Here is a 22425-nt window from a genome sequence, read left to right on the forward strand (position 1 = left end):
ACCAACTTTTCCATACGCACCTGTACCTACACGCCTTACCCTTTCTGCCCATCTGTGCTCCTGGCTAAGGCTAATCTTACCACATAGCCACTGCACAGCTTCTGCACATGGTGACGAAACAGTGCTCTACAAGTGTCTTGTTTTTCTTCTATCATCAATTTTTACCTCCTTTACTGGACTTTATCAGTATGGTGTTAACACTTTCATCTGAAAAAACATTCTCTTGATCCCTAGTCCTATTCTAGCTCCTGCTCATATTTCTTCCATTAAAACAAAGTGCCCTTGCTATGCTTACACTGTCGATATTCCTCTCTTCCCTCTGTTCCCCTTCAGCCAGCCATTCACTCCTACTGCTCCACCACGGCTCCAATGTGGTGCTAAAGCCAGTGGCCAACTCTTAGTCCTCCCCTCACTGTCAGTGCTGCCAAACAGCATCTGACAGACTTGATTCCTCTCATACCAGACAATTCCTTTTTGTCTCTTGGCTCTTAGGATCCCACGGTCTCCTCTGTGTTCCTACCACCCCTCTGGCTGCTTCTTCTATTTCCTTTACTGGTTCCTTTATCTCCTCCACTTCTAAGCACCAAAGTGCTTGAATCAGGCTTTGGATCTCTTTTTTCTATCTACCCTCACACCCCAGTGGCCTCATTCTCATGGATTTAAATGTCACTCGTATGCATCTTTATCCCAGACTATTTCCCTTAAGACTCCTATAAATCTATAAACTGTCAAACAGACACCTTTACTGAGATGCCTAATAATTTAATACTTAACTTCCAAAACTGAGCTCCTAAATTTCTCCACAAATGTGTTTTCTTGCAGTCCTTCCCTCTCAGTGAATGGCAATTCTACTTTTCTAGATGCTCAGATCTTCCCACACTGTCCCTCTACCTTCAAAATACTGCCAGGATCTAACTGCTTCTTGCCATGTCTAGAACTTTTGTCTGGTCCATCATCATCTCTCTCTTTTTAAAAAAATATTTTTGTAGTTGTAGGTGAACACAATATCTTTATTTTATTTATTTATTTTTATGTGGTGCTGAGGATCGAACCCAGTGCCTTGCATGTGCTAGGCGAGTGCTCTACCTAGATGAGCCACAACCTCAGGAACATCACATTATCCCAATAATCTCCAACTTGCTTCCCTGTTTGCACCCTCAGGCTCCTTACACTCTATCCCATATAACAAGATGTGTAAAGAAAGTCATGGCATGATTGACATGAACTTCAACGGCATGGCAACAATGTAACATATTGATAATAGCCAATGAAAAGCCCACAAGGCTGTAAAACACAATGACAAAACAAAACACATTAAAAATGGGCACACAGGGCTGGGCTTGTGGCTCAGCTGTAGAGCGCTCACCTAGCACATGCGAGGCACTGGGTTCGATCCTCAGCACCACATAAAAATAAATAAATAAAATAAAGATACTGTGTCCAACTACAACTAAAAAAAATATTTAAAAAAAATGAGCATACAAAGTTTGAATGTTTTCTCTGATTTGGGAAGATAGGCCAATTAATAAGGGGGAGAAAAGAAAGAAAGAGAGAAAGAAAAAGGTAGGGTGGATTTCATCAAAACAGAAGATCAGTGGACTAGATGAAGGGGACTGTTTGGGAAGGAGAAGGTACGAGATAAGGGAAGAACCGACGGGACTTTCCAATGCATATACATGAACATACCACAGTGAATCTCACCATCATGTATATTTACAAGATACTAATAAAAAACCTATAAGTAAACAGCAGAAAGATTAGTAGAGTAGAGAGAAGGGAAGGGAAGGAATAGTGGGAGGGAGAAGGGAAGAGAAACAGGAAATACTAGGGACTGAATTAGAGCAAATTATATTCCAAGTTTTATAATTATATTGAAATAAATCTAATGTTATGTATAACTAAGAAAAACCATTTTTTTTAAGGGCACAGAGCAAAAAGCAAAGAAAATAAAACTCAGAGAATGGAAGAAAACTTCCAAATTCTTCACAACTGATTCGAGCTGTAGAACTCAGTAAGAGTATATAGCCCATAAAATGTATGCTTGCGTATAAGATGATAAATAGCTCTGCAAGACGAAGACTGCAGGACAAAAGAAATAAACTGAGCACACTAATAGATCATCACCATGGGACAGATATATATATTATAAATAACCAGAACAAGACATACATATTGTATTGCAGGAAAAAAAATTAAGGACATAAAGGCTGATTATAATCCGGGTGAATAAAGACGGAAAGGACAAAAAGGGTAAAAGCAATGACATAAAAGCAAAAGTAAAAATAATCCAACACAGGGCTAACCGGTATTCCTGAAGTAGGGATCCTAAAAAAGAAATGCTCAAAACCCAGAAAATTTCCCAGGAATATATAAAACTCTGAACCTGCAGATTAAAAGAACATCTATGTTCCAAGAGAATGGTATACAGATACATAACTTAATTAAGATTTTGGAAACAAATCTTCTTTAGGTGTCCTGAAATAAAATCAGCCATTTAGAAAAATTCCTCATTTAGGGAAAAATCAGGCCAGTTCTAAACTTCCTTGACAAAACAAGGGAAGGGAAAAGCATGACCTCATAATATTACACAGGCTGAGTATCCCTTATCTGCAATGCTTGGGACCAGAAGTGTTTTGGATTTTAGCATATTTTCATAAACATAATAAGGCATCTTTGGGATGAGACCAGGTCTACACACAAAATTCACCGAAGTTTCTTGTATATCTTATGCATGTAGCCTGAAGGTAATGTTTTCTCCTTTTTTGTGGTACTGGAGATTGAATGCAAGAAGTGCTTTATCATTGAGCTATGTCCTTTTTATTTTAGCTTTTGAGATAAGGTCATACTAAGTTGCTCAGGCTAACCTCAAACTTATGATTCTGCTTCAGTCTCCCAAGTAACTGGGATTTTAGGTGTGTTCCATCACGCTCGGCTGCCTTAAAGTAATTTTATATAGCATCTTTAATATGCCTACATTTGACTGCAACCCATCACCTGATGTCAGATGTGGAATTTTCTTTTCTTTCTTTTTTTTTTTTTTTTATAAGAGAGAAAGAGAGAGAGAGAGAGAGAGAGAGAGAGAGAGAGAGAGAGAGAGAGAGAGAGAGAATTTTTTAATATTTATTTTTTAGTTTTTCGGCGGACACAACATCTTTGTTTGTATGTGGTGCTGAGGATCGAACCCGGGCTGCACGTATGCCAGGCAAGCGCGCTACCACTTGAGCCACATCCCCAGCCCAGGTGTGGAATTTTCTACTTGGAGTATTATGTTGGTATTCAAAAAGTTTCAGATTTTGGAGCATTTTGTATTTTTGGATTAGGGATGCTCAACTATATATAGCTCAGATGCAATCTCAGAATTAAGGCAGTAGGTATGTATTTTGAAAGTGTGAGGACCTCATGGAACATGGTATATTTGAAGCCTTCTCAAACAAACAAACAAACAAAAAAAACCCCAGTAAACTTAATCCAAAGAACTGAGGAAGGGAGAAATCATGAGAGAAAAGTTGGTAAAAACAAAACAAAACAAAACAATAATAAAGAATGCCATGGAGGAAAATGGAGCAGAGGGGGTGCTTTTCTTTTAGGAATAGTGGTCAGGGAAGGGGTGCTGATCCATGACAAAGTTGCATGGACCACAGACTGAAAACGCCAAGACAGATGAGAGCACAGGCTCTGAGATGTAACAGCAAGGACAGTGCTACAACACTTGAGTGGAAGAAAGAGTTAGGACTGAGGCTGAGGTGCCTGGGACCTCATCAAGAAATGGAAGTAAGTCATCAAGAAATGGAAGGCTTCGTGGGTTGGGATTGTGGCTCAGTGGTATAGCACTTGCCTAGCACGCACAATGCCCTGGGTTCGATCCTCAGTACCACATAAAAATAAAAAATATTTTGTCTAACTACAACTAAAAAATAAATATTAAAAAAAAAAAAAAAAAATAGAAATGGAAGGCTTCCTGCCTAAGGAGGGACCGAAGCTGGGCCTGAGCAGGTGCAGTACTCAGGCAGACAAGGGAAGAACGTGCTGTGTCACATTTAAGAATAAAATAGAGATAAAGTTGGCTAAGATGCTGGGAAGCAGTAAAAGCTGAAGATGTTGGAGGTTTGAATGCTCTCCTAAGTGAGCAGATTATAATTATTTCATAGTAATTACTACTATTCTAAAAAACATTTCTTTAAAATAAGTTACACAGAATGGGATTACACTGTTACTTTGAAAATAATGTAGAATAACTTTTTCTTAAAAATCAGAGATTAAAGGATGACTATTTTCACATTGCTAGTTAGCAAATTTGTCAATTGGAAGATCCAACTAGTATTAGAAGATAAAGTTTAAAAGACAATGTTTTTCAAATGAATCGATAAAAAGCTACAATTACCTGTCTTTTTCACAACAGAAACCACAAATCCTATTAGGTCCACTTCAGAATAAGGTGGCTGGAAGTCTGGATCTAATAGTCTGTTGAAGTGAAGGGGCTCCCTTGGATGATAAACCTGGAATAAGACTTCATCAGAAGCCTACAGAAAACAAATATTCAGTATATGGAGATTCTCCAAAGTAATATGCATTTATCAAAATTGAAAGATTAAAATGAAAGTTTTTTACCGGTAGTTGTTGGTATCGAGTTTTTTTTGTTGCTGATAACTGTATGTGAGCTCTTTCAGATTTACTTTTAGATTTTGATGTTGCAAGATGATAGATTCTGTATCTCTTTCCCTCTGTTAACAGGGAATATAAGTCTGATGATGGACGCCAGATACTTAACATAGCTGTTTTGGGAAATATGAAGAAGACAAAAAGAGAAGAACTATTATTAAAATTCTTGTTTAAAAACAAATACAGACCAGGTGCAGTGGTGCACACCTGTAATCCCAGTGACTCAGGAGGCTGAGGTAGAAGGACTGCAAGGCACTAAGGACTTAGAAGGACCCTGTCTCAAAATAAAACATTAAAAAAAGGGCTAGGGATGTGGCTTACTGATTAAGCAACCCTGGGTTCAACTCCAGGTACTGAAAAAAAGAAAAGAAAAAACAAATACAAATAACAATAAAGATTTAAGGATTCTATTAATTTGTGAGTGCTGACATTCTATTTTACTTCCCTAATATACATTAACTTCATACTTTATCTAGCATTTGTAATCATTTGTAAAAATGCCATTTTTTGACTTAACAAAACTGATATGAACCAAAAAAATACATACTAACCTGAATCTTTTTCTTTTTTCCTGTAGCTTACAATACGTAACTTCCATACAGCTGTAACATCCCTTGATAAACCTTGTTCCTCTTGTTCAGCAGATGCCATGGCCTTCCTGAATTCCAACTGTATCTGTGCTTGTTTCTTATCATTCAACATCTGTCTGTGATTATTCAAAGCTCTTAACTGCTCTTCACTGAAATAACCCTGTAACCATTTAAAATATTGAAATAAAAAAAGGCAAACAAAACAAAATCCTACTTACTATAATCAGATTGCTTTAAATGGGAATAACATGCAACAGATTAGAGTTCACTTTAAGAATATGGCTTAATGCACTGTTTATCACACAGTGTCTTCAGAGGCCTCAAACTGTTTACTAATCCTTGTGACAAATCTCCCTAGGGGTGGGGGAAATTCTCTAATTCTAAATGTATTCTAATCACACTCACCACTATCTGTGTCATAAATGGCTAACGTGATTTCTCACTATATTTGAGAAACGGATCTATGTGTAGTAAATGTACCAATTCATTTAATCCTCACAATAATCCTTCAATGTAGGTGCTATTATTGTTATTATGTTACAGTTGATGAAACTGAGGCACAGAAAGGAATAAATAACTTGCACAGGCCACATGTTAAGAGGATGACTTAGGAATCTTTATTCATATCCCCTATAATTCAATTTCATCAGCTCTTTGGGATAGTAGATATAATCTGAAACAAACATTTACGACAAGCACTTTTATCTATGCCTTGACACATTTTCTCCACTAATTTTGGCCAATTCCTGTCTGCTGCTCCTTGGAATTTTATCCAGTCTAAGAAAAACAAATGAATAAAAAAATAAAATGGGAAATGGAATCTAGACATGTTCCCTATGAGATTGCTGCAGTCTTATACATCTTAATGTCCTAATCAATTCTGGGAAGGGAGACTATAAAATCTATGTATTCCAAAAACGTCTTCTATATACAAAGAGTCTAGTTTAAACATGAATTAAAAAAAAAAAATCCTACAATTTCAGAACATCTATGATATTCAACATTGCCACTGCAAACAAATTCTTTTAACAAGGCTATTTAGAAATTGATGGCTGTTTTCCCCTCTAAGAAGTTTACAATGGTGATTTTTATCTAATTCAAATCTGATATAATTAGATACACTCAGAGCTTTAGAGAGAACCTACTTTTATGCTTCCACTTGATAGAACACGAGAACAATGCCCTCAGAGAAAAATCACTTGTCTAGCTACAAGTGGCTGAACTTAGACATTCAGCTCTCATTCTGTCCCCTTTAGTTCCTCCTTATAATATCTGTTAATTCTATAAAAGGAAACTAGACTAATAAGTGTTTTGTTAAATTCCGGGGATGGAATTAAAACTATGTTCAGGATGACTCAAAGAACACATAAACTTCAACAAATAAATCTTAAACACGGCAACTTGCAGCAAGTATCCCCTTGGACTTTAAAATGGGCTTCTCACAGAAGAGTCAAGTTGTAACATTTGAGACAGGAGAGAATTTTATTCAGAATAACACTGCTCATATTAGTGTTGGAATATTTATTTTGTAGTCCCACTATGTAATAAAGTTAAAAATAAATTTACCTCATTTATTAAGTCATAAAATAAATAAAATTAATCAATAAACAACAATAAACAATTAATCAATAAACAATTTCCCTAAATACTGCCCCTCCTCTCTACTTAGCAAAGTAATCCTAGAATCAGCATGAATTATTTTAGACATCTAGGTGTCTAAATCTAATTTAGGAGGTTGCTTATTTTAATATGTGAAATGGGCGTTCAAATAACAGTAACTAATAGCATATGAATACTAACTAAAGTGTGTGGAACTTTTAGATTAAATCATTTGATCCTAAAATTATGTATCTTATGACCATTTTATAGCTATTTTATCCCCAATTTTCTTAGCTAATAAATGGTAAAGCTGTGATTCTAAAACCTGTGCTGTTTTTAACACACTTTAATGCTTCTGGAAATCTCCTGTCCCAGTATCCTTAAGGTAGAAATTGATGAACAATCCTAAGTAGGCTCTGAGAAACCAAGAACGTGGAAACAAAGACGCTGCACTGAAGATTTTTTAATCTTAAAATAAACAAGTTTGGGGGCTGGGGTTGTGGCTCAGAGGTAGAATGCTCGCTTAGAATGTGTGAGGAGGCCCTGGGTTCAATCCTCAGCACCATATAAAAATAAATAAATAAAAGTATTGTGGGGCTGAGGTTGTGGCTCAGAAATAGAGTGCCTGCCTAGTGTGCATGAGGCACTGGGTTTGATCCTCAGCATAAAAATAAAATAAAGATATTGTATTCACCTATAAATAAAAAGTTAAAATAAATAAATAAATAAAGGTATTGTATCCAACTACAACTAAAATAAAATAAACAAGTTTTGCTATATTTTAAACCATGTTTAATTAACACATGAAATACATGAACTTGGGGCTGGAGTTGTAGCTCAGTGGTGGAGCACTTACCTAGCATGAGTGAGGCATGGGTTCGATCCTCAGCACCACATAAAATAAGTAAATAAAATAAAGGTATTTGCATTGCTAGTGGAACTGTAAATTGGTGCAGCCAATATGGAAAGCAATATGGAGATTGCTTGGAAAACTCAGAATGGAACCACTTTTTGACCCAGCTACCCCACTCCTCAGTCTAAACCTAAAGGACTTAAAAACAGCTACTACAGGGACATAGCCACATCAATGTTTAGTGCAGCACAATTCACAATAGCTAAACTATGGAAACAACCTAGATGCCCTTCAGTAGATGAATGGATAAAGAAAACGTGGTATATACACCCAATGGAATATAACTCAGTAATAAAAAAGAATAAAATCATGGCATTTGCAGGTAAACGGATGGAGTTGGAGAATATAATGCTAAGTGAAGTAAGCCAATTCCAAAAACCAAATGCCTAATGTTTTCTCTGATATGAGGCGGCTGATTCATAGTGGGGTTGAGAGGGAAGCATGGGAGGAATAGACGAATTCTAGATAGGGCAAAGGGGAGGGAGGGGAAGGCAGGGGGAGGGATATAAAAAGGATGGTGGAAAGAGATGGACATCATTACCCTAAGTACATGTATGAAGACATGAATGGTGAGAGTATATAACCAGAGATATGAAAAATCATGCTCTATACATGTAATATGAATTGTAATATATTCTGTTGTCATATATAACAAATTAGAATAAAAAATTTTAAAAAAAAAAGGTATTTTTCCATCTACAACTAAAAATAGTAAAAAAAAAAAAAAAAGAAAAAGAAAAGAAAAGAAAAAAAAGAAAGAAAAAGAAATACATGTACTTCCCCAATCCCCATCTGATACACAGAACCAAAAAACCCATCACACTGGCTTGGTGCATCACTCAAGATGCCAGAAATGTTCTCATTCCCTTTGAAAGATGTAGCATTTTGATGTTTTGTTTCCCATAAAAGCCAGAAAGTCAACATAGCTTCCCACATTCCAGGGTGGGGATCAAGGCTCATCATCTGCCTCTTACTGGCTCACCTCAAGGTAGTCTGGGTCTGGTGCATTCTTTACTGCTTCATAAAGATCTGCCCCATCCTGCAGAGCATGGACTTGCTGTCTTGTTAGTGCACGTGATGGTACACACTGTTTTGCTGTGTGTTCTAAGGGAAAAAAAGCATTACTAATGAGTTAAACCAAAAATTTAAGAACAGTGCAAAGTAGAGAACCAAGGGGGAAAAAAAAAACACCCGAAGAAGGGAGATTAAAAAAGAATTAAAAAACACTAATCTGCTAAAAGTTTTCTTGGAAAATTTAAAACTGGCATACTCATGGTTAAAAAAAATAGTCACACATAAGAGTTTACTTAATTTATAAATTAAGAAAATGAGGGGCAGAGATTGTGGCTCAGCGGTAGAGTGCTCGCCTAGCACGCGCGGGGTCCCTGGGTTCGATCCTCAGCACCACATAAGAATAAATAAATGAAATAAAGGTATTGTGTCCAACTACAGCTAAAAAATAAATCTTACCAAAAAAATGGTTTGTTATTGATTCTCTATTCATGAAAATAGTATGAGCTGTTATAATTTTAAGCAAATAAAATATTGGGAGTCCAATTTTTCTGTAGACTTATATATAATATGAAGTTAAATAAAATATAAAATCAAAAGGAAATTATAAAACTGTTAGCAACAAAAAGATACATTAGAAAAAGTAAATTTATGTGGTTCAAACATTAAAAACATAATTTTTCTTATTAAAATTGATGCCACAAGGATAACAAATTCTTGTTCCAGGAATACATGAAAACTGACCACTCCAAAGACAAAAATATAAAGTCATATAATGTAGATAAAGACACTAAGGAAGAAGAGTAACAGCTTAGGGGAAAAAATGATCTACTGGTTTTCTCCTTTTGCTCTTTTTTCTCTAATACCACAAAAGAATGCTCTAGATATCTTCACCCTGAATCTTAAAAAAAAAAAAAGTATATATTTATTAATTTATATTTAGTTGTAGATGGACATAATACCTTTACTTTTATTTCTTTTTTATGTGGTGCTGAGGATCAAACCCAGTGCCTCACATGTGCTAGGCAAGCGCTCTACCATTCAGCCCCAGCCCCAGCCCTCACCCTGAATCTTACTAGGAATTTTACTTAAGGGCCCTGAAAAAAGGCTGAGAACATCATCTTTTACTGCCTGAGATAATTACGAGCATCTAAAAGGTCAGTGTTTTGGAAATAAACAATGATAATTTGAGAAAAGTTCAATGTTCATTTGTGCATCTGTATAATATTAAAAAAAAATTCAGACTCAAATATTAAATTAAAAGCCCTTAAATTTTTCATATGAAAAATAATAATTTGGATTATATAACACACTTTACCTTCATGTTCTTCGAATTCTGCTTGCACTTTGGCAAACAAGGTTTCTAGTTTCTTTTGGTGAGCCTCTGCATGTCTTGCTGCTTCCTTTTCTTCTTCTCTTTCATTGCGAAATATGTACAATCCAGAAGATGTCTTCTCCATCCACTGCATAATGTATTATATTAAAACAACAACAACATCAAAAACAGCTGGTAGGGAGCATTCAAATTAATTGTCTCAAAAGAAAGAAAACACACTGTAAGCTTCAAGAACGTATCATACCTGCATAGGGTATACTCTTTGAACAACAACATCAACACAACCCACATTTCCTCCGTCGCTGAACAATGATGACAAGGGCAGAGGGAAAGGTCTAGGATCAGGAAAGAACCCGAGTTTGGTGTACCAGCAAGCAGGCCGAGTACTATTAGCTGAAATCTGGACAAATTAACAAACAAACTGATTTAGAAGTTAAATACATACTCAACTCTATTCCAAACTTTCTAAGAGTTTTCATTCTATTAGGGCTGCTTTTAAAATATTCACTTTGAAATGTCTTAAGAAGATTAGTAAAGAAGTAAGTAGAAAAATGAAAAGTGTACAGCTGGGCCTGGTGGCACATGCCTGTAATCCCAGCAACTCTGGAGGCTGAGGCAGGAGGACTGTGGATTCAAAGCCATCTTCAGCAACAGCGAGGTGCTAAGCAACTCAGTGAGACCCTGTCTCTAAATAAAATACAAAATAGGACTGGGGATGTGGCTCAGTGGTCGAGTGTCCCTGAGTTCAATCTCTGGTATTCCCTAGCCCCCCAAAAAGGAAAACTGAAAAGTGTACAAGTGAAAATATTCTCAAAATATAGTACTTCTTTATAAACATTTCTATTATATCAAACATTGGTGTTAAATGTTTGTATTAGATAATAGATCAAAGGATCTTCAATTTAAATATTGTTATCGCTTGAATCTGGAATGTCTCCTGAAAAGTTCGTGTTTTGAAAGTAAAATTCCCAATGTGGCAAGGTTGGGCTTTTAGGCATGATTAACACTCTGACCTCATCAGTGGCTTAATCCACTGATAAGTGAATGGACTGGTGAATGGTAACTGTAGGGAGGTGGGGCATGGCTAAAGGAAGTAGGTCACTGGAGTATGGCCTTGGACTACATCTGTCCTTGGCCCCTTGCTCAGTTCTCTCTCTCTTTGCTTCCCAGTTGTCATGAGCTGAGCAGCCTTCATCTGCCATACCCTTCCACCACGTTATTCTGCCTTACCTTAGGCCCAGAGCAATGAGGTTGGCTAACCATGTCCTGAACCTCTGAAACCGTGAGAATAAACTTTTCCTCCTCTAACCTGTTTTTGTCAGGTATTTTGGTCAAAATGACAAAAACTAACACAAACATGGTGGAAAACTCATTAGGACAAATAGAATGAGAAAGAGCAACAGATGTGACATCATCAAAATTTTGGAAGCTAAAAATTTGTTGGATGAGTAAATGACAAAGCAGCCCGAGAATGATCATGGATAATAAAAACTGCAAATATTCAGAGAGCATTTACTATGGTGGCCAGCATGATGTTAACTACTTTACAACTATTAACATTTAATGTTTATAATAGTCCTTAGATTTATTCCCATTTTACAGTTGATAACTTGACCAAGATTACTCAGCCATCAAATTTGTCATAAGAAGCCAATAAGACACAAATAATTAAAGAAAACACTAAAAAATTGGAGCTAACAGGTACCCTGAAGGCAGGTACATAAGGTAGGGCAGAAAATAGAAAGAGTGGTTGAAATTTTGTACAAAGACCATTAAGACCCCAGATTTCCTCTCCTGTTTCAAGCAGCCAGGTGGCTGTCCCTTATCCCATTAAAATAGAACCCAGGGGACTCCACTTCTGGGGAGGCTAAACCACATGTATCCCATACTCTGAACACTGGGTAGATGCAATGAGGGTAGGGGAGAGATGTTATCATAGTAAATACAGAACTGAAGTGAAAATCCTCATGGTGACAATGAGTCTCCTATTGTTTCTTTACTCTGCTCACCTCTTGGTATAGTCACTGGTATTTGAGGATCTTCTAACTAAAAACCCAAATCCCCACCTCTTTGCCCTGTAAGCTGACAAGTCCTTCCCTGAAAGTGATCGCCAGTCAAGGAAGTCTACAATCTGAAAGACCCAAACAAAAAGAAAAAGAGGTTCTCACAAAAAAATGCAGGAAGCAGGAAAGACAAAATGAAAATAAAACATTATGCAATTGCTTCAGAAAGATAAGATATTGTATCTATAAAACAACAGCCAAATGTAGCAAGAACAAAACACATTTAGGGAATGATAAAGTCTCCTGAAATAAAAAATTATGCTGGTAGAAACAAATTCACTTTAGTGATTAGAAGAAAGAATTAAGAACTATTTTAGAAAAGAAGTGGGAAAGAGACAACAATAACAAAATAGTGAGAAAAGACTGGAAAATTATAGGACTAATCTAAGCAGTCTAGTGCCCGAATATTAGGAAACCGAGAAAAAATAAGAAAATTATAAAAGAATCACTTTAAGAAAATTTCCCACAACTTAGTAAAATACATTGTTCCTAGATTGGATACACAATACCCACAATTTAAAAAAAAGAAAGAAAAAGACACTGAAGTAGAATACTGTGAAATTTTAGAATAGTGGAGGAAAAAAAAATCTTAAATCAGACCACAAAATGAAGGATTAAGAATAAAAATAGCAATAAGCTTAGTAATAAGCTATACTAGTGGTAAAAACTATATTAGAAGAAGTTAATAAAGAAATGTCCTCCAAAATTTTGAAGGAATAATTTACTTATTTATTTTTGTTCTGAGGATTGAACCCAGGGATGGCTATATCCTCAGAGCTTTTTATTTTGTATTTTGAGACAGGGTTTCACTAAGGGCCTTGCTAAGTTGCTGAGGCAGGTTGTAGGGATTACATGTACATAACCATCAAGCCCGGCTTGGAGGAATAATTTCAACCTAGATTTTTATATTCAGTTGACCTTACAATAAGATTTCAAAAAACTTCAAGTTCACTTTCTCTATAAGATTAGAAGTTGTAGGCCCTTAGAACCAGGGAATAAGTCTAGAAAGATGACACAGAATCCAGGAAATAGGGTTTCTAGCATGCACACATATACACACACATAAAGAGTAAGATGTCAGTGGTAAGGTGTAGAAAAGTAAAAAACAAAGAAGACATGTAATAACTCCAGGGAAAGCAGTAAATGATAAAGAAAGGATATAGTATATATGTACTATGTTGCAGAAAATATTTTCATAGTTATTATAATGTAAACACTGAGTATAAACTTCACTAAAAATTATGCCGCACTGGTATGGGGATATGGGGGAAGAGAAATATGTGGTGGTGTGGTGTAAGAGACCTAAATCTTCATCTTCTACAGCAGGAAGTTAATAGTTAATGTATAAACTGAAGGGGAAAAGACATGGCAGTATAAACAAAAGAAATAGCCACGTGATTGTTAATGGTCACTTCTGAAGCACAAAGAGGAGATGTGCTAGGGATAGCTTTTGTTTTGGTCATAAGCCTTATATTATTTGACTTTCCGAACTATGCACACACACAGATTTAATAATAACAAATAACAAACAAGAAGATGAAAACCATCACAACTTTGATATTCTAAGCAACAAACCAGAGCCTGTTTTCGCTTGATGAAAGGCCAAATAAAATCTCTTTACCTTAAAAATGTTTAATTTATGAAATTCTCCCCTGAATTAGAGATGCAGCATACAACTGAAGTAAATTTTCTACAAGGTTACCATGTCATTGAATCTGTATGTGCAACATCATCAGTAACTTTTAATGGCAATACTGCTACTATTCAACATGACAATGTCCTGTTGTATGGTTTCAAATACACACAGAGACCAGAGGTATTTTATTATTACACATTTGAGAAGCACTAAAACCTAATTCTCTAATCACACTGGAAAGGGGATCTGATCAAGTAATCAAGCAGAAACAAAGCTATGAGAAGACAGCAGTAAAGGATATAGGTACTGAAACCAAATTCTAGTACAAATTGACTTTCTCTTTAATTGGAATAATATTTAGCTCAAGAAATATCTCTGGCTCTTCCCAAAATGACACAAATTGTCTAAATAATCTGCCTCTTACATTGTCAGAACGTTTTCAAGAAATATAGCAATTTTACTAACATAAGTAAATTTAAAAATTTAAGTATAAGACCTCTCTTGAATTTAAATGAGTCAGCGGCTTGATTCTTATCCAGTGTGCATTAATTTAATTTACCTTTAACATAAGAGATTCTGGGGCTTCAAGAGGTGTACAGGCATCAGGAGAGCCCACCAATTCTGCTCCATGAATAACGATCTTCTGACCTACAGCCAGTCTCCCATTCTTTAAGAGCGCTAAGAGAGGAGGGTCCAACAGGGCCTTGACAGCATACCATCCATCTGTAAGTTCAATAATGGCCACTTTCTTGGCATCTACACCACTAGTTTTACTGCTAGAAGTTTCAGATATGTCAGTGATGGATGAAATGATGTCAGAAACACAGAGGACTAGTGTTTTTGCAGCTGTATCATCCCTTTCCAGGATCTTTTTTATAGCAGATCTTCTGCTTCTATCAATTTCCACATCATATCTAAAAATGAAAAGAAAATGCCTGTTTTAGGAATTGTACCATAAACAAAGTCACTGAGTAATTGAGAATAAAATTAATTTAGCAGCTGGGTACACTGGCAAACACCTGTAATCCCAGGGCTTGGGAGGCTGCGGCAGGAGTATTTAGAATGCAAAGTCAGCTTAGCAACAGTGAGGCACTAAGCAACTCAATGAGAACCTGTCTCTAAATAAAATACAAAAAAGGGCTGGGGATGTGGCTCAGTGGTCAAGTGCCCCTGAGTACAGTCCCTGGTACCCTACACCCCGCCCCCTGCCCCAATTAATTTGGCAAAGAAATACTGAGAAATACTTGAAAAACTTTTAGGTAGAAAATACATTTTTATATTGTTAAAATATGAAAACTAAAATTTAAAAATACAAAAATGCTTTATTATTAATATCTGTATAATTGATCAGATTAGTAAGTCATATTCTTCTCATATGCCAAGTAGTTGAAGAGAAAGTTGGGGGAAGAGAAAAACCAGAGGTAATATATGAATGTATGACCTCTCTAAGTGGTCTGGGCAATAACTTGAGAACAACTCTATACAACATGAAGCAGGGTAGGATGGGAACTGGCTCAGGTACCATCTTTGACACAGAAGTCACAGACTGAGCAAATACCTGAATTATACCACAGTTTAAGATTACTTAATATAATACTTTAAACTTGCCTGTATTTTAGTTGAAGAAGAACCCTTTCTGGATTTAGGCATCTATTAGCAAATTCCTTAGGAAAAGCAAATTCCATAGCTGCCAGTTTCCATATAATCCATCTGTAGTGATTATAGACCCAAACTCTAGAAATAAGTTTTGGGTCAACACCTGGGGTGTCACACAAAGCCCTGAACAAATAAATGTATAATAATATAATAACAAACATATAGGTTGATGATATTATGTTAAACAATTATAATTATTCTTTATACATAAAACTATATTGTACATGATTCAAAAGGTTTTACAAGTGACCATATGATCTATAAGTAATAAAATTTTAGAAAATCATTTAGCACTTTGCAAAATAGCATACTAATAAAAACTCCACTTAACAGAACAGTCAATACAATGCTTTCAACTCATGTAGAGTTGTTGCTGGAAAATTAAGTTGCTAATTTAAATAATTATATTTTAGACTACTGTTCTATTAAAGAGAATGTTTTTAAGCCAGGAATGGTGGAGCATGCCTGTACTCCCAGCAACATGGGAGGCTGAGGCAGGAGGATCATAGGTTCAAAGTTAGACTCAGCAACTTAGTGAGGCCATGAGCAACTTAGTGAGATCCTGACTCAAAAAATGAAAAAGAGCTGGGATGTGGCTCAGTGGTTAAGTGTCCCTGGGTTCAATCCCCAGGACCACAAAAAGGGAATGCTTTTAAAATCACACCCAGGAAAACTCTTCCCTAGTCCTGGTGCTTCCTTGGCAGCATTCCCTCTCTTCTCAAATCTCTAACTGCTTCTATTGTCTTGTACTCTCTCTGAGCCCTAAGACAACAGAAGTACTCAAAAGAGGACTTCCACAGCCTCCCTCTTCACACCTACTCACCACAGCCCCTGTGTCCTTATCCGCTACCTTCTGCCATTGGTGCACCAGCTCCCACCCTCTGTTGCTCCATCCTTCACCTAAGAAATGACTCCTCCTGCACCATCAATTTCTTCCCTCTCTGCTGAATGACATGCATCAGCATAAAACAGTTTTATCCTCTAACACCTATCCAGCTTTATCCATTTTCAGAGTATTCATCACCTTCCAACATAGAAATTACTGGCTATTTTTAAAACTTTCTGTTCTTTCCACCCCAGTAGAATGCATGACTCATTAAAGCAACTACCTTTTTTGTTTTTTTTTTGCTTTGTGATGCCTAATGACCAGAATAATACCTGGCACATAGTGGATGCACAATAAATATTCACTGAATGATCCAGAGACAACCCATAGGTGACTCAACACTATGAACCCTGACCTCTTGACTACAGAATAATCACTCAAGCTCCATGCTATGCATTCTCTGTAGTACAAGAAAATACAATGGTTTTACTATACTTCTCCTACTAGAATCTACAGCAGATGTTAGTTATCTAAGATGCATGCATGATGTAAATAGGGCTCCTATTTTAAACTACTCCAAAAAAGTAAAAAATATCTTCAGGAAAAAATATTTAAGATTATTAATTTTGGAAGGATGCAGAGTTTTTAAAAATAAGGGTTCTAGAGAAAGAATTCCCATCTCTTGCGCTTGGTGTGAGGTGATACATCTTAATGGCAAAAATTTTTAAATTATGTTTGTGTAAACATTAGACTCAAAAGTAGTTATATAGTTCCTAAATTATTCATGTTTTAGAGCTTTGAGATTTTCTTGTTATTTGGTATTACTGATATTTAAATATTTCTGTTTAACTTTTAGTATTTATATTTTGTACTTATTAAAATATATAATAAAAAAGAATATGACATAAATGTGTATGTGTGTGGGTCCCTCATAAGTCTAATTCAAATTTAACTTATCCACTTTTATTTTGTAAATGCACAAGAAAAAGTCAATTTAAGAAACCAAATTCATTAAATCCCAGGACAAACCATGTTCATTTTTCATAAGATTTTAACAGAATGCTTACTGAATCACAATACACTTAAAATGATTCAATGTATAAAATATTTATTTCTAGTGAACTTTATAGGAATTATAGTATATATTAAAGCTAACAAAATCTTTTTGCATACAGTACCTATAAAATTCTTCTTTTCCAGTCTTTCCATCATTGGAGGGTATGAGCCATCCACCATCAGCCAACTGGACTCCCTTTCCAGCCCTTAAATCTTCCTTACTAAAATAATCCTGAGTGTGAAACTGAAAAGACCCTGCATTTTTGCTGTTAATCTTTATGCAATGTTTAGAAACACCATACATATAGAGCTGCACAAAATAAACAGAAAAATTTGATGACAAATAAAAGAAAATAAACATTTCATAGTATAAAAACAATTATAATAAGTCAAAACTGAATTTGCCAAGAATTTTTCATTTAAATATTAAACTATTCAGTATAAAAATATTTAACTGTGCTGGGGGTACAGCACAGTGGTAGACTATGTGCTTAGCATGCACAAGGCCCTGGGTTTGATTCTTACCACCATTTACACACATACATCAAGACAAAAACAAAAAGACAACAACAAAAATAAATAAATAAACTTCTTAGCTAGAAGCTAATTTTAATGTATTATAAACAACCTAAACATTCAAGTGTATAAGCTTCATGCTAAATATGCCACAGGAAAGCACTGTGGGGATAAAGAAATAATTTATGAAATCTCTTGAATTCAAAAGTATAGGAGAAGGAGAACAGGGGAGAGTGCCAGTATTACTGAAGCCTGGCCCAGTTTCAGGAAGATTCACACTAGCATGCTTAACCCAACATGTCTGTGTTCAGCACTTCACTCAGGAGTCAGACCTTTGATTTAGAATTCCAGCTCTTCAACTTTCTGATTACATAACTCTGGGGAGTTACTTATCTCTATGCTTCAGTCCTCTCATTTACAAAGTGATGGGCAAAATGATATTTTTCATACAGGGTGACTGTAAAGATTAAGCAAAATAGAACCAATGCATGTAAAATGCTAAGTGCTCAGTACTTGGAAACGGCTCAATAAATGTGAGCTATTAATATTATTTCCATTTTTTCATTGTGAAAAATTCTACCTAGACTACTAGTAGTAGCTTAACCAGAAATCTCTTTTAAATATGTAAATAGTCTTTAGGGCTGAGATTTAAGGTGACTAATTATCCCCTAATGCCTAGCTGACAACACTTATAGTAATGAAATAAATAAGAAAGATAGGGGAAAAAGAAAAAGTAATTTTGAAGCACAGATCACTTTGGTTAGGAAAGGCCAAGAGGGAGGCTGCCAGGTAGGTAGGTGGATTAGGAAGCACAGTGATCTCTTTCATCCATTCTTTCACTAATTTTTTTTCATTCTTAAACAATTTGCCCGTACTTAAACTATTAATGGAAGAGTGCCACAGAAGATATTAGTACAATACACAAAAGTGTACCTGTTTATGAGAACACGCAGAGGGAGCTCGGCCTCCTACTGCTGCTTTCAGAGAGATTCGAGGAAGAGTGGAGGTTTTTGCAAGATATAGACTGCCTGGCTGTGGAAAGATACGTTGTTCTTGTTTCTTTTTAATTCGCATATCCTGTTTCTCTCTGGCATTCTGAAGGCTTATAATTAAATCTGTTAAAGACCAAATAATTAGCAAAAAAATAAATCTAAATGTAAATTTAGAAAGTGCACCCCCTGCTTTATAAAACTACATGTATCAATTTACTCTAATTTTACATGCATTGAAAAAAGGAGCCCCTATCATTTTTAAATTTTCAGAGATAATAAAATTTCAACTTGTTAAATTGTACATAAAGATTAGACATACATCTATTACTTTTATTTCAATTTTAGAAGACAATTAGTAGCATGATAAAATATACTCCATAAATAACAGTCCTGGATTGTGTGTCTAGTAGTCTTTTAAAAAATTTTTTTAAACAAGAAAGGCCACAAGTTCTTTGGGGAAATCAAAACAAATCATTGGAATAATTTAAACCTAATCTTTGGATTTAGAAAATCTAAAACATTAAAAAAGGTTCTGAAATTATTAATCACCACAAAATAGGGAAACCCTTCAAGAATATTACTACAAGATTTTAACGAGAAATATCTAACCAAAAGGCAAAAATGGGTCACACAAATTATCTCACAAACCTAAAGATTCTTCTTCACAATTTGGGACAATCATAGTTGTTACTTGACTGGTGCTGATTTTGTCAAATTGATGAATATCACTGTCGTTAATATTGTTTTCCTTATCACAAGAGCCACATTCATTTATGTTTCTTTGTTTTTGTTTGTTTTCACCCAAATTAATATTCTTGGAAACACAATGTTCATCTCTGTAAAAATGTGATTTAGTTTTGAAAGGTGGGACAAAGACTTTGTTTGATTTTCCTGTAGTAATTGAGTATCTCATTTTTTCGTTTCTTGTAGTGGGATCTTTATAAAGTGGCTGCTCTGAAACTGGCAAATTGCTTGAAGATTTTTCTGAAGTCAGGTGTTCATAAAGATGAGATTTAGATAGAAATTTCTGACCAGGTACAGTAAAATTTGGTTTCTGGGTTTCTTGCTGTTTCTTAGTTGTGCTACATTAGAGAGAGAAAATATTTAAGTCTGATCATACACATGTTTAGGTATATGCCATTTTTGTAGACTCTCAAATGCTACATGGCAATTCTATTCAGATAATTGTTTTGCATTCATCATGGTTACCATTCCAAAACAATACCATACTTTTCTAGGCTACAACTGTTTCCTACACATTTATTTCTAGCCTTTGATTTTACAATCTATTTAACACAATAGAGTACAACAGAGTCTGTCAAAAGTGGGTCTTCTCAGTGTGTGTCCCATTCAATTTTACCACAGGACTCCTTCCTTACCTCCTTATTAGTGAAATATCTGCCCATCCTCTCTGGCTTCTGCTTTTACCAGAACTCTTGAGCCCATCTAATAATTCATTCTATTTATAAGTCTTACTCTTTCAAATAGTATTCTCCCCGTCTCCTCCACCTGTATATACATTTCTTTTTTTTTTTAATATTTATTTTTTAATTGTAGTTGGACACAATACCTTTATTTTATTCACTTATTTTTCTGTGGTGCTGAGGATCGAACCCAGGGTCTCGCACGTGGGAGGCAAACGCTCTACCACTGAGCCACAACCCCAGCCCCAAATATTTTTTTCAATTGTAGATGGACACAATATCTTTATTTATTATTTTTATGTGGTGCTGAGGATAGAACCCAGTGCCTTACATGTTCAAGGCAAGTGCTCTGCCACTGAGCTACTGCCCCAGCCCGTTTATACATTTATTTTTAAAAATAATCTTTGTGTTTTTTTTAATAAAACTTTATTTTTTATTTATTTTTATGTGGTGCTGAGGATCAAACCCAAGGCCTTGAATGTGTGGGGAAAGCGCTCTACTGTTGATCCATAACCCCAGCCCCTGTTTATACATTTTTTGAGTGCTTCTTTATGTAGGCACATTTTTCTCAGCCTTATTTCTACTTCAAGGTAATATTCATCGTTACCTACACTCTGTGGTCAACTTTCTTCAACAGGTAATTTTTCCACTTCCTCAATTTTCACTAAATGAGCTCTCCTTTCTCTCACTATTTTGAGAAATTGTTCTCAATGCAGTTGCTAATAACCTCCCACTATGGAAAACGAAGATTTATCTCTGTCAACACCACCTCTACTTTACAGTATATATAAAACTGTATTTGATTCTATCAATTTCCAACATTTGTATTATGACTAAGCACATTTTATAGATGAATGTATTATATTCTGAGACAAAATGGTTTCTATCCAAAAATCCTATCACTGACTAAACATCAATTAAGAGGGTGGGTAGACAGGCTGTGGATGTAGCTCAGTGTCAGTGAACCTGCCTACCATGCATGAGGCTCTAGGTTCAATCCCCAGCACATCAAAAATTGAGTAAGAATAGATATTTTTCAGATGCATAGTGCCAAAAGATTTATCTCCCATGCATTTTTCTCAGAAAAGTAACCAAAACAAGTGCATAAATAAGGAGAAAAATGTGGAACTTTAGAAACATGAATTAAACATAGAAAAAGGTAGCTCTTGGAATGGAATTGAAGAGAAATTCCAGAATCACAAATGTGATGTTCAGTCTAGAGAAGCAGCAAGAGCACTTTGGAACAGAAAATAGAGCCTCAGAACAGTTTGCCTGCAAGGTAAAATTAAAGCATTACTTAAGTAATGTTTTGTTTTTGAGACGGGATCTCACCATGTTACCCATGCTGGCCTTGAACTTGGGATCTTCCTCCTTCAGCCTCCCAAGTAGCTGGGATTAGTATGCACCAGGCTAAAACAAAATGTTCGTTTTTTTCCTGTGTGGCACGCTGGGGATCAAACTCAGGGCCTTACACATGCTAGCATGCACTTTACCATTGAGTTATACCTCCAGCCCCTGCTACTATTATTATCGTTAATATTATTTTCCATTTCTATTTTTTTTAAATATTTGCAAAACATGTATTAGACAAAGTTCTGGTGTCTAAAATACACAAATAATTCTTAAAATCTATAAGAAAAAAACAAACCCAATTTAACAATAGCTAGAAATCTTAACAGAAACCTTACCAAGTAAGACACAGATGGCCAATAAGCTATGAAAAGATGCTAATACAATAACATATATCATTAGAAATTGCAAACTAAAACAAAAATGATACACCATTATCTTTCTGTTAGAAAGGCAAAAATCCACATTACTGAGAAAACCCAATGCCAGTGAATATGTGGAGCAACAGGAAGTCTCATTCATTACTGATGGGAGTTCCAAATGGTACATCCGTTTTGGAAAGTAATTTGGTAATTTCTCACAAAACCAAATGTCCTCTTAACCATATGATCCAGCAATCATGATCATTGTTATTTACCCAAATCATCTGAAAAATGATGCTCACACAAAATTTGCACACTAATATTTATGGAAGCTTTATTCATAATTGCCTAAAATTGAAACAAATGAAGCTGTCCTTGTGTGAGGACAGAAACACAAGAAAGATGGCCTTCAATAGATTAATTGATCAATATCTAC

The 22425-nt window shown here is 35.5% G+C and overlaps 1 protein-coding gene across 1 annotated transcript in view; it reads right to left on the minus strand.

Annotated features, from left to right (window-relative positions):
• The window catches only part of Brca2 (BRCA2 DNA repair associated), a 69861-nt gene that overhangs the window by 14515 nt on the left and 32921 nt on the right, over positions 1 to 22425 (minus strand). The window contains exons 14-24 of the mRNA XM_027928868.2: positions 19502 to 19935; positions 18795 to 18976; positions 17468 to 17655; positions 15416 to 15586; positions 14367 to 14721; positions 10353 to 10508; positions 10091 to 10235; positions 8744 to 8865; positions 5211 to 5409; positions 4609 to 4772; positions 4382 to 4520 (exon numbers count right to left, since the gene is read on the minus strand). Of these exons, the coding sequence (XP_027784669.2) occupies positions 4382 to 4520; positions 4609 to 4772; positions 5211 to 5409; positions 8744 to 8865; positions 10091 to 10235; positions 10353 to 10508; positions 14367 to 14721; positions 15416 to 15586; positions 17468 to 17655; positions 18795 to 18976; positions 19502 to 19935 (2255 nt within the window). The remainder of the gene's footprint in view (positions 1 to 4381; positions 4521 to 4608; positions 4773 to 5210; positions 5410 to 8743; positions 8866 to 10090; positions 10236 to 10352; positions 10509 to 14366; positions 14722 to 15415; positions 15587 to 17467; positions 17656 to 18794; positions 18977 to 19501; positions 19936 to 22425) is intronic.

The sequence above is a fragment of the Marmota flaviventris genome, chromosome 4 (assembly GCF_047511675.1).
Source record: "Marmota flaviventris isolate mMarFla1 chromosome 4, mMarFla1.hap1, whole genome shotgun sequence".
In the NCBI taxonomy this organism is placed as follows: Eukaryota; Metazoa; Chordata; class Mammalia; order Rodentia; family Sciuridae; genus Marmota; species Marmota flaviventris.